The 12879-nt window shown below is 39.3% G+C and overlaps 2 protein-coding genes across 4 annotated transcripts; one reads left to right on the top strand and one right to left on the bottom strand.

The window, feature by feature from the left end:
• The first annotated feature begins 251 nt into the window (after positions 1-251).
• Positions 252-4471, top strand: LOC117487353. Of its 3 annotated transcripts, none has more exons than XM_034137017.1 (6): positions 252-311; positions 1762-1848; positions 2985-3266; positions 3756-3887; positions 3973-4000; positions 4091-4471. In XM_034137017.1, the coding sequence occupies exons 1-6, from the start codon at positions 299-301 to the stop codon at positions 4203-4205; spliced, it is 657 nt and encodes a 218-aa protein (XP_033992908.1). In that variant the 5' UTR covers positions 252-298; the 3' UTR covers positions 4206-4471. The 3 variants fall into 3 exon arrangements, with proteins under 3 accessions (XP_033992908.1, XP_033993687.1, XP_033992205.1); XM_034136314.1 differs by lacking the exon at positions 252-311 and adding an exon at positions 1540-1663; XM_034137796.1 differs by lacking the exon at positions 1762-1848 and having other exon boundaries at positions 267-311.
• Positions 4472-4539: 68 nt separating this feature from the next.
• On the bottom strand, positions 4540-8240 carry ptafr (platelet-activating factor receptor). Its single transcript, XM_034125058.1, has 2 exons — positions 8068-8240; positions 4540-6817 (listed from the first exon to the last, which is right to left on the bottom strand). Exon 2 carries the CDS (start codon positions 6803-6805, stop codon positions 5666-5668), a length of 1140 nt encoding a protein of 379 aa, XP_033980949.1. The 5' UTR covers positions 6806-6817; positions 8068-8240; the 3' UTR covers positions 4540-5665.
• Positions 8241-12879: the final 4639 nt, after the last annotated feature.

Below are 12879 nucleotides of genomic sequence, written 5' to 3'. Positions count from 1 at the left end.
CTCTGCTTTTAACCCATCCTAGTACAAGGAGTCTAGTACTAGGAGCAGTGGGCAGCTATTGTACAGCGCCCAGGGAGCAATGGGAGTGGGGGGGAAGGGGGGTGTCCGGTGCCTTGCTCAAGGGCACCACGGCAGGGCAGGAGGTGAACTGGGACCTCTCCAAGTAGAAGTCCACACTCCATATTTAGGTCTGGTCGGGGACTTGAACCAGCGACCCTACGGCTCCCAGTCCAAGCCCCTACTGACTGAGCCACTGCCGGCTGCTAGAACGACTTCCTTGGAAACGTCTACACCTAGAATGACCACAGAAGGTACAGTAAAATCCCGGATACCACTGCCTACAATGACTTCCTTGGAAACTTCTAAATGACCACAGAGGGTAGACCTTGTACAGTTATTCCAACCAAATACAATTATGGAAAGCAAGTTGAACAGCCACGCTTATAGCTCCGTAACCCTAATGTCATGTACAGTACACATCAGTGTTTTGAGCATTCTTACCTACAAATGTGTATTAGGGGGAAGGGCCTCTTGGTTCTGGAAACGTTTTTGTGTTCCCATTTTAACCTTATCTTTAAATGCTCAATGGTAGCCTACTGAACAGGTAAAAACAAAGTAGTCCCCTTAATTATGTAACAATTATATAGGATAATGTCAAGGGCACCCATTAAAATTATGTTTTGTATGTCATTTTTGGCATGGCGGAACAGTTTCAACACTACAATATGTGCCTCGCCAGCCATTGCCATAGGAAAAGCAAAAAATAGTCAAAAGTGTGGATAGGAATGATTTTTATTCTGAATTTAACAAGAACAAACCCAGCATTTAATTGTGATGAAATTAAAGCTTTGTGTTTTCTCAACAGCATCATCTTTATAATCAACTCACCCTCAAGTTGAACATGTAACATCAATTTAGTCTTAGTTTATGTCTACCGCCGCCAAAAACTTTGCTGAAAACAGGCCTCTACTTTTTGTCGAATAACCAAAATACCAAAAACAAAATAGCCATAGAGTCATTTATTATCTTAAACTGAAGATGTAATATGACCTGTTTCATGCTTTACGAAGCAGTAGAAGAGCAAGTTGTAAGTAACATGACAATAACTATGGAAAATTGTATGGAAAATGTGTTTCCGGAGCAGCAGTTAGCACGAAACACCAAGTACAGATGAGTCTCATTGGAATGTCTTTGATTTAGCAGGTTCTTGGTCATAAAGCAAACATTTGGGCGGTTATTTTACCCTGATTGTGGCAATACATGAAATGTTTTTTATGTATTAATAGTTTTGCGTGTCCTTTTTTAAGTTTTTCTTTCTACTTCCTATGCAACATGTGTCTATTGTTTAAATGTAGAACCAAGATTTTAAATAACAACGGATAGGAGAAGTGCACACTGATAGCCTGTGTATCAGATTGGGGAGAGATATTAATTGTTTTTGCACAGTTATTTTGTTGAATATATGTAGAAGGAACTTCTAACTTCCCTTTATTTCAGTTTCCTGGTCTTATACTTCCTCCATTCTCAGCTGTTCTTCAATTATAACATTTGGTTCATTCTTGTACCTGTTTGCCTGAAGTGATTGTAGCATTTGCTTTTAGTTTATCTCAAAACAACATGCTGCGTAGCTTTTTTCTCCTGTTATTTTTGTGTGTGAGCACAGGTAAGCTCATTCCTATTAAGGAATGTAATAATAGAATACAGGGTATATGTTTCAAATACAATGTCAGCAGTTTTGTGTGCTTCTTTTTGTCTTTACAGCACAATCCACGACTACAGAATGGCCCACAACAACAGCTGCTAGAACGACTTCCTTGGAAACATCTACACCTAGAATGACCACAGAAGGTAGGCCTTGTACAGATATTCCAATCAAACAAAAATGTTTAAAGAAAGTTGAACAGCCACGCTAGGATGTACACTGCTGTACAGTACAGAGGAGTGTTTTGAGCTACATGTTAACATGCACATTATTAATAGCTGGAAACGTCTTCTACTTCTGGAAATGTTTTTATCCATTCTGTAATCCCATGTATTTTTTCTTTTAAGCTCAATGGTAGATTACTGAACACTGAAACAAAGTAGTACCCGGAATTGTGCAACAATGATATAGGTTAATGTCGTGGCCACCAAAATGTATTATTTTGTCACTAAGATATTATGTTTCCTACTTAATTATAGCAATTGCCTATCATGAAAAGACCAGTCAGAAGTGTGGATCAAAATGATTGCGGATCCAAAAAGCTTTGTTATTACAGTTGAGAATATAACATTGTGCCAGAAAATGAAATTAATCAAATCTGCAGTTTTCTCAAAAGCATAATCTTTAGCTTCCACTTCCCATTAACAGCACATGTAACTCAATTTTAAGCTATTTGGGAGTCTTAGTTCATGTTAACCAAATTGTTTTAAACAGGCTTGTACTTTCAATCAAAGAACCAGATATTTTTAACAGACATTTTCTTATCTTTTGTACTTACTAATTAACAGGAAAATTGTGATCAAATCTGTAGAAAAGCTCCCACTGTAAGTCACTCAAAATCCGCTATTGGAAAAAGTAATAAGAAATGTACTTCCAGAATAAAGGGGGATATCTCACATTTGTTCATTAATACTAAACACAAAGTACATATGAGTGTGAGAAGGATCTCATTAATCCTGCATCTAGTCGGTCATAAAGGAAAGTATTGGGCATCGATACGTTGACCTGATGATGGCACTACACGTATATAAACGGTTATGGGATTGCCAAAAGTCATCAGGGCTCATCCTCTGGGGAACATGAATGTCTTTACAGAATTTCATAGCAATTCATCCAATATTTCTTTAGGTATTTTCAGTTTTTACCTCAGTGGTTAATGGACCGACCAACAAAAAGACATCGTAATGTCAATATGTTCTGTCTGAAACTGTTTGATTTACTCGCTCCTTCATCCTTTCATCATCCATCATTCTGTGTTAAACTCACTTGTATACCTCTCCAGGACAGCTTCCTTCTCTGCAGGTGGTAGCCACACCAGACTACCCAGTCACAGAAGGTCGTACAGTCCACCTGTACTGTGGCCCTTCCACCATACCAGACTCTGTCAATTGGTCCTGGAAACACTGGAAAACACTGGAAGACTCCCAAGAAGTGGGACACTTAAGGGATCTGACACTTACCAGGCCAGAGCAGAGTGGGACTTACCAATGCTTTGCCAACAACACAGTATCTAGCCGTCGGAGCTCATCGCACATCATCTCTATAACCTCCACTCATACAACAGGTTGGTGATCTGTTTTGACTCTACCTTTAAGCTCTAAAAGCCTAAATGCATCATTCAGCTCATTGGCTGATTTGGTTTACGCTCACATACTCATACCTGTTTCTGGCCACAGTGGGCAGCTGTGTCAGCAACAAGACGTTGTTATCCGCTAACATTTAGCAAGCTACAAAACTAAATACAAAAATAAGTGTTAACATTGAGACCTAGTTGTACAGGAGCACGACTCCAAATAAAGGCTATGTTGTTTTGTATTTCCTGGATGAGTATATAGGTAACTGGTTTGTAAAAGAATCTCAAAAATATCAAATTTCAGTTTTACATTTACATTTCTTGTTCCTGTGCGACCATGCATATTTGAATCAGAAACAAGAAAAGTTTTCATGCAAAGAGAAAGAAAGTTGTGTTGTCTTTTTAACTGATAATCATAATTTGCTGTTATCTTTAATCAAAGCCTTTCTCCCACATTTCTGTTTCCCCAACCTACAACAGTTGCTGAGAAGTTAGGAATTGCTGCCTTTGTCTTCTTTCTCCTGGCCTTGATCGCCATCTTTGGTATACTTTTTTGGCTCGGATATCAAAGACTTGTTGCCACAAAGACCACCTCAAACACTGCAGCTAAAGGTAAAAAAACGTAAAGCATTTCCTGCTGGGTCATATTTTAAGCTGATGGTTTGTGGATGATTTTATGTTCTTGGCTTCCTTAAAGGTTTCCCTGGAACGGATAAGTCTCCAAAGTAAGTTACCACAGTTTGCAATTTGTTCACATGTACAGCTGACTCAGAAGACTGTATTTATTCAAGTCTGATCATGTTTCTACCCCCCAGGGGAGGTTTTCCACCAGCTGAAAGCGGCGGAGATGTGTACATGAATTACACCGGCAATGACTACACTAATCTGGACCTCACCAATGTGACTGGGAATGATTACTCAAGTCTTTAATGATCATGCATTGGAAGGTGGAAATATACGCAATGGAAAAATACAAAATGTCAGTAGCAGGATATTTGCAAATAAAACTCAGCAAACCCTTCAACCTGAATTATGAGGTTTGCCATAAATGTTTGATTGAATGTTTTTAGACAAAAATAACTTGCCACAATCTGAATTCGGGCTTGGTTAAAATATTCCCAAATCAACAAGAAAGCTCTTGTTTGCTCTGTATTTAGCAGATTTCAATAAAACCTTTAATTTGTATGTGTCTCAAACTGCATGTACTGTTGTTTTTTGTAATGTTTTGTGTATCAAAACTGATAGATATTGATATGACAGACACTGAGTTTCAATTTTTTTTTAATCCCTCGTGATACAGAAAATATTTTCTTTATTGAGTAAAAAACAGCATATTTTCCTTTAGGAGGCTCAAAATAGCATTGCAAACACTTTATAGTACCACACTAGATCATCAAAGCTGTTCCTCTGAAAAATATGCTTTATAAATCTGTTTAGCAACGGCAGGTTGGCATACACTACATACAAAATAAAATACACAATAGAACAAAAGCTCAGTGAAAGATAATAGCCATTGGGTTTCTTTGTCACAGTGAATCAAGGGTTTTTACACATTATGTCACAATATTGAATTCCAGAGGGGAAATGTAGCTCAAGCTTTACTTATGTTCCCTTATTTCGCAATCAAGGATTTCACTTGTCTATGAACAATTTAAGAAAAAGAAAAGAAAACTGTAAACTGTGTGTTTATCTGCGACAACAACATGACATTTTACTGATATTATGCTAATCATATACACACTGGTGGCGGAGGCTACCATAAAGAGTGCCACCTGCTTATCATGAGAAAAAACCTTTACACACACTGCCAATTTCATCCCAGGAAGATGGTCAATTGCACTTCAACATGTTGACTGTAGGTGGCAGGAATCAACCTTTATCTCCTGAGCCACAGGATTCATTCTTGGCTTCTTTACTGGTTTTAGAACAGATCAACAACTTGTTGTTGGAGGATTTAAAAACATGTCTGGTGCTACATCAGTTAATTTCACAGACTAAAGAGATAAAGTGCCCTCCTGCAGATTCTCAGGGTCATTATTGATTGGTATGTACTTCTGCTTGCAAAACTTCTGCTTTCACATTTTTATTCTACACAGGAAGAGCGGTAGAACTTGTGAAATTCAGACCACAGCCTGTGTGACTAAAACGTCAAGATAATGTTTGTGAGAAAACATTCAATACTTAAGGGTGTGCAACCAAACCACCAACACTGAATTACATAAAACTTAAAATTGCTTATTGATCCAGAGGTGCAAAAAAACACTGTATGTTTTGAAATCATGAATCATTGGGGTCCTGAAAGTATTTAAAACAAGTAGGAGATATCTACATCTTCGTAAAAATATATAACACGTTTTAATCAATCCATTTCGGGCTGTTGGTGCTCGCTATTAAGTCTCATGTTTGCTGTCCATGGAGATCAGTGAGGTGGTCGTCTGAGAGCAGCCCTCTCCCTTTATCATCTTCTTCATATGGGCCATGATGAACCCTCTAAACCTTCTTGTAGCAAAATAATAGACTACAGGATCCAAAATGCAGTTGAGGCTCATAAGAAGCAAAGTGATCTGATGGGCGTCATTGAGCACCTGAAGAGTTTTCTGGTCCCACTCTACGTGTCCCCAGCCCTCAGAGATCTGCAAGACTGCAAGTGTCCAGAATCCTTGAACTACATGATGGGGCAGGAAGCTGAGAACAAACACTCCCACAACTGCTAACAACATCTGCAGAGCTCTCCGTTTCACCCCTCTGGGCCTTTTAGTTGAGGCAGACATGGTCATGGTGGACTTTCTCGATATATTCATTGATCGCAACTCTGACTGAGGAGGACCTTGAGAAAGTAGCGCTCGAGCAATAAGACAATTACACACCACGATCAGAAAAAAGACAACAAAAAACATTCCAATTATTGCAAAATGAGTGACTGCCACTGTGCTCTTCTCGAAATCTGTTTCATTCTGGTACCCCTCGAAACAGCGTGTGACGTTATTCTCATCCGTTTTGGTCCCTGGAGAAGCCAGGTAGGGAATAGCCATCGCAATGGTCAATGCCCAGATGACAACGCACACGATGATCCCACGTCGTCTGTGGTCAGAAGAGGCCGCATCCAGAGGCCGGGTCACTGCCCAGTATCGGTTGACGCTGATGGCCCCGAGGAAGAGGATGGAGCAGTAGGTGTTGATGAAGAACAACGTGCCAGTCAGCCGGCACATGAAGTCTGTGTAAACCCAGTGACCATGCCCGCTGTAATACCCAATCCAAAAGGGAAGTGCACAGACGAAAAGGAGATCAGCGATGGTCAGATTTGTCATGTAGATGCGGATTTCACCCATGGCCTTGGCTTGGCGAAGGCATCGGAGGACAAACAGCACGTAGAGGTTGGCAATGAGGCCCAGGATGAAGATGATGCCATATGCAACTGGGAACAGGATGTAACGAAACTCAGACTCGAGGAAGAATGAGCTGTTACCCGCCGAAGAGCCCAGACCAGAGGTCCCTGTTACGGCAACTTTTTCTGCAGATGAGAAGGCCATCTCTCTGTGCGTCTGTGGGAAACAAAACACACTATAGTTATGTCCTATCACAACGTAAAGCGCTCTGATGGTTTTTTTTGTCAGAAAATGTACACTTAGTTGCCAGTTTATTTGGTACACCTAGCTCAAACTAAGTCTTATACAAAATAAAGACCAACTGTTTTGGTTAAAACTAGTTTTGGAGAAGTGTTGAAACAAGTATAGGCATAGCCTTAGGAACATGTTTCAAATGGGGGATGCTGTGGGGATGACGCCAGGGCCGGTTCTGACTAATTTGCTGCCCTAGGCAAGATTTTAGCTGATAATGAAAAACCTCTACAAAAGACCAATACACTACAAAAAGAGAAACGTATTGACATGGTGGACAGCTTATATAAAAAGGCTTCAAATGTATTTAGTATTGTATGAACATGTTTCAATTGGGGGGTGGAAGTCACATCCTCTAGGGGGTCTGCTCCTGGTAGATTTTAACATTTTAAAGTAAAATGCTTCAATCTGGTGCACTTTGAGCGCCCAATTACTAGAGACTAGACTAGGGGGTACAACTCTAAACACCCATATGAAAAAGATCTGTTTGCATTTTAATAATCAAATAAGTATGTGAACATAACCAATAACCTACCATAGCCAATAACAAATAAATGTAGGCTAACTTATTTTATTTTTGTGGTTCATTTATATCTTATTTTACCTAGTTAACATTTATTTATTAATGCATATTTTTTATATCTCCAGTTCTAAACGATATTTTTGGTTTACTGTCCTATAGTATACATTGGAATGATTTCAAACCTGTTTTTATTTATCCTAATAATTATAAAGGTGTGCCTTGGAAATATTTGTTTATATAAATTGTGATCAAAACGTTTGAGACCCACTGAGATAACTTAGACTAAAGTGAACTATCTAAACCAGGGATGGGCAAATGGCGGCCCGGGGGCCCTGAGTATAGGTAATTTTGTAGGCTGCAGTCTTGTGTTAAATTGTATTGCATAATACCAAGCCGTTTTGTCAATATTGTTTTCAGCAACAACAAAAAAAGGACAATATAACCTTACCATGTAAGGTGTGTCAAAACAATAAAAGTACGTTTTTGTATTAGTGGTAGATTTTGTGAGATGTCACTTCAATCTTCAGACGCTCAGTTCTAGTCCAAATTAGTTTAACAGTTTTTAAAAAGGTTTGATCTGCCTCCCCTAATGTCTCATATCCTACTGTTTGTTTGTTTCTAGGAAAAATACTTAAAAAGACAGTCTACTTACCAGAATGCTTCTTCTCCTCTTATATCTCCCAGGAAGTGGTCACTGTGAATGCCTCGGCAGCTATAAACTCGTTTACAGTTGAGTGCCTGTATTTGGGCGTGATGAAGTTGTGCTTCAAAATTCAATACTAAGGAAGTGTCACCGTCTTTCGGTCTTTTTTGGAAAAGCCCCTCATGGTGCAACAGGCGTTAAACTCGTGTTACCGACTTCTAAAACGAAGCAAGACGTCCACTTGGAGCAATCTTGGAGTTTTATAGTTAGTCTTCATTTCCTGGTCCATAAAAATGTGTTTTATTTGCCCTGGGAAAGTGGAGACACTGCCAATAATCTGACGGATTTAAATTAAGCGAAATTTGCCCGAGAACAAAGGAAAACATCAGTGCATTATTATTTATTAAGAAACATTTAATCACTGACGTTATTATAACAATTCAGCCTGATATCTTATTAGCTAAGGGGTTACTAGCGGAGAGAAACAATAATAATATTCGGGTGATTAATTCCATTTCATTCCAAAGTTTAATAAAATATCACAAAATATCAAGAAATATTTAATAAAACCATTAGTAACTATTACCACAACATTATTACTTATCAAAATACTAACTTTAGTTGCCCCAAGTTGCCACCAAAGAGGTCAACTGTAAGTTTTACTTTCTTTTAGGATCCAACATTAAACATTGACTAAATAAAGTCTGTAATTGATTCACAGGCTGTCAGAACTTTTCACCTCCACAGCGAAACATGATTATGGCCAATAGTCTTGAACTATAACAATTAATCCAATAGTCTTGATCCAAATGATGTTTAATTTTTTTCTGAGTTTACATTCGTTATATTTAGTCCATCACGTATATTGGAGGGGCATGTTTTTTATTTCTAGTTGTGTCACCATGCCTCCTGACGTTGGCATACATTTTTTCAGGGTACGTATTGTATATGACAAAAGGTTTGGGTCTATAAATATATAATAAATAGCCTATGTATTGTGTGGTTTTTCTTAATCTGTATAAAATAGTGTTATGTGTATTTCTGGCTCATCACAAGTCGAGGCTATTGTGCAGTAATTCATTTTGACCACATGGGGGAGGAAGAGGCTAATACAAGAGGAACATAAACTGAGTGACTTTAACCCAGGTGAGGCCCTGCTGCATGAACTACCAGTCCCACTCTTCAAAGCAGCAGCCCCCCCGAGTCTCCCCTGTGGTAAATGTTTAATTCAGGCCCCTATGTAGAAGCACACAACACAACACGTCCCCCTCTCCCTGGTGCCACAGTGTAATTCCTAGATTAAGGTTAACGAGCCTCCCAAACCTTATTGCTGTTATTATGGCTTGGCGGAGGAACAAGAGAGCAGAGCCTTTTGGTGGTTGTGCCCTGCATGACTGCCAGACGTATTGTGCCATTGCTGGGTATATACTGGCTCAGACTACACTGGAAAAATACATACATTTTTTTTTCACGATACATCTTGCTGCTCGTGGTTTGGGTGTGGATACAAAAGATTCCACAGCAAGCAAGAGAGATTTGTCTTGGTCATTGAAAGCAGTTTATGTGAGATGTGGTTTGGTTCAAACAGTGTTGAATATGTGTCATTGTTTTTTAAATATATCAACAACACTATACAACTCTTATTACTTTATCCAGGTTATTTATTTTTCAAACATTGAGTCTCACGGAAAGTCACATATAATTGGATGATGAAACCACATGACTAGAAATGAGTAGAAGAGTAGTACAGCTGAGTGTTGAGTGCCTTGGTAGCCGAGTGGTTTGGTAGCAGCGTCCAGGGTTTGATTCTGGCCTTAGGACCTTTACTGCATGCATGTCCATATTTTTCATTCAGACACCACTCTCAGACATAGAGTCGCGGTTGTTTCATCAGATAGAAATAAAAACAATGCAATGCAGGATAAGGATTAGTATCAACTTCTCTCTTCACTTTATCATTAACAGAGTTTCCGATACATAATTGGCTTCCCCAGGAGCAGAGAAGTATGACAAAGAACTGAGAAAATATAACTGGTGGGAAAACGTAACTTTAATGTTTGCTCGTGTGACTTAACAGTTGTTGTTAACTCACATTTGAAGGCAACTTTTTTTATGGGAAGCCTACTTTTTTTAGACAGGCTTGCATTATTTTAGAGTGTATATGTTAAATAACTCTTGAAATCAAATATAGACATACCATGTTGTTGCACTGGCAGTACTGAAACGCTTCACAGATCTTCCATAAGCTGAACACCTGCGTCTGGCTTTGGCCTGCATGCCAACTGATTATTTTTCTCAATTATAATCCTCTATATGGCCTCTAAATGGCCCAGAGAAAAATGTAAAATAATCAGATACAGATCCATGCAGGTGATCCCTGATGTTCTGCACTGCTGCACAGGTCATTCCAAGGAATCCTTCCTCCTGAGGAGTGGCTGTACTTTCACTCCAGGTGCAGAGACAAAGAGAGGGAAAGTTGCCAGGACCTCATAATTTCTTTCCTTATTTTAATGGGATAGCTAGCTATCACCCTGGAAAGGCAATATAGTCAAAAGTCAGAGTCATGCATTCCTCCGGGAGGCAGGAAGGGAGGGAGCTGCCTGTGTGGAGCTCCTCTTGTCCCATTAACACCTTTTCACAGTTGCTCCTTTACCTCACCTTGATCCATGGCACTTTGCCTCTGGCAGACATGAAACACCCTTGTGGGATGTTTTACAGATTGGTAGGCCGTGGCTGCACACTCAGGCCACTTGTGTAGAAAAGAGAGAAGCTGAGAACTGATAAATAGGTAGTGTTCAGATGCACGTCTTGTTTGGCAGAGGGTTCTTGGCAGTACAGTCAGTGTAGGTCTCTCTCAGGCAGATTTATTGCATGCCAGAGGCTGAGGTTTGAGGAATGTCCCCCTGCAGTGAGAAACAGAGGGCCATGGGAGGGTGAGCTAGACAGACTGAGGCATCTGTACTTTAACATGATATAGAACCTGACATTAAAACAAGATTTTTGTATGCATATCAAAGGATTTGGAGCTCTCTCTTTTATTGGAAATTCTGTGTATTTCCAAATTAAGACATAAAAGGATCAAACATCAAGATCAGGAAGAACTGTTAGCCAGTACTGATTGAAGTTAAAAAGACTGTCAAGATTCAAACTATTTAGATTTACATTTAGTGAGCAGCATTTTAGTGAGGCTGTCCCTTCGAACATACCGTCTGCACACCAAGTTATTGATGTCAGTTAACACAATGTTGCAGAATGTTGTCAGTGCTTTATTACATTAGATAAGCGCATGTTTCCCTCCATGACAAGCTGCCCCTCATTTTGATCCATCAGGGTTACATCTGTTTGAATACTTGCCATAACCCACTCTGAGAGGACAGTGAATTAAGCACATTAATCCTTATCCCCGCTGTAAAGCAGACACAAAGTAGGGAAAGCTTTAGTCATATTGAAGCATTAAATCCTTCTACTGTGGTCTAATTTCTTTCTTACATGCTTATTATTCTAGTCAAAAGAGTATTGTCAGGTGACTATTGACATGATCCTTGCACTCTGTACTATTGACTGCTTGTAATGTTGGTGATATACGCAGGATTATTAGAGATTAGTCTGCTGTTGCAACTGCAAGCCACTCTGGATAAGATAAAATACCTCAGATGTGAAATAAAAACGCAAAACAACAGGGCTTCCTTTTGAAAGACAATGCATGTATTCATTTGATTATAATTTGTGCTGGTGCATCCAGGCCTGTTTATTGGAATAAACAACTTAATGTTGCTGGGTGGTGAAGGATGTTAGTGATTAGGAAGGATGTTGGCTTGAACACTGCTCTTCCTGAATCCTGTGTGCACCACAGAATGTGCTACAGGAGAGGACATTCCTCACACCACTTTCCTCATGCAATAGATTACAATCTGTATTATGCATTTGCATTTATAATATTTGATGTATTAAGGCAAATTCCTAGAATGACAGAAACTTGTCTGTGCACGAGCCAACCTTCTCAGGAAAGATGAAACACAGCTGATAGATGTCCTCGTAAAAAATAGTTATTTTCCATGCCTGTCTTTACTTACTGTCATCCCACTTTTTCTAAACCTACAGTAATGGATTTTTTGTGGTTTGCTACTTCATAGATCAATAGTTGTTTGATGTTTACAGCAGACCTTAGCCCTGGAAACTGATAGATAACACAATTTGTTTAAGTTACCAAAAACATGTTTCTCTCTCAAGCTGCTTTTAAATCACATTATTATAAGACATATACAGACAGAAATATGTATGCACACAAATGCACATACACCTGTGCTTGGCTTTCCTGCTGTGGCGTTCAGGTGTCTGGGCATGCCTGGTTATGCCTTTAGCTTGCTTCTGCATGGGTTTAATAATTCTCTTTGATTACTTGGTGTCTTTAGCCTTCTCCCCACCTGGTGATGGCAACACTGAAACATGATTTGTACCTCTTCCAGCTTATTATGTGAAATAAGATGAGAGTGATATGGCCTTTTACGAGGGAGGGGCGGTTAATGAGAGGGAAAACAAAGGCTTGACTGTGGGAATCTCCACAAAGACCTGTTTTAATTACATGACGGTTTAAGTCACACAAGACACGGTCCTGTTCACTGATAACTTACTTTACACAGAGAGAACCAACCTCCTGCTCATGTTACTTTTGAATAGCAATAATAGTGTTTATGTCCTCATCTGCTGCTTAAAAAAACAGTGTTACGCAAAAAACAGACTTAAATGTTCAAGAAACAAACACTTGACACTGAGAGAGAGAGAGAGAGAGAGAGAGAGAGAGAGAGAGAGAGAGAGAGAGAG

Source organism: Trematomus bernacchii, unplaced genomic scaffold (assembly GCF_902827165.1).
Source record: "Trematomus bernacchii unplaced genomic scaffold, fTreBer1.1, whole genome shotgun sequence".
NCBI classification, from domain to species: domain Eukaryota; kingdom Metazoa; phylum Chordata; class Actinopteri; order Perciformes; family Nototheniidae; genus Trematomus; species Trematomus bernacchii.
The sequence above is the reverse complement of the archived record's forward strand: the minus strand, read 5'-3'. Positions and strand labels throughout refer to the sequence as shown.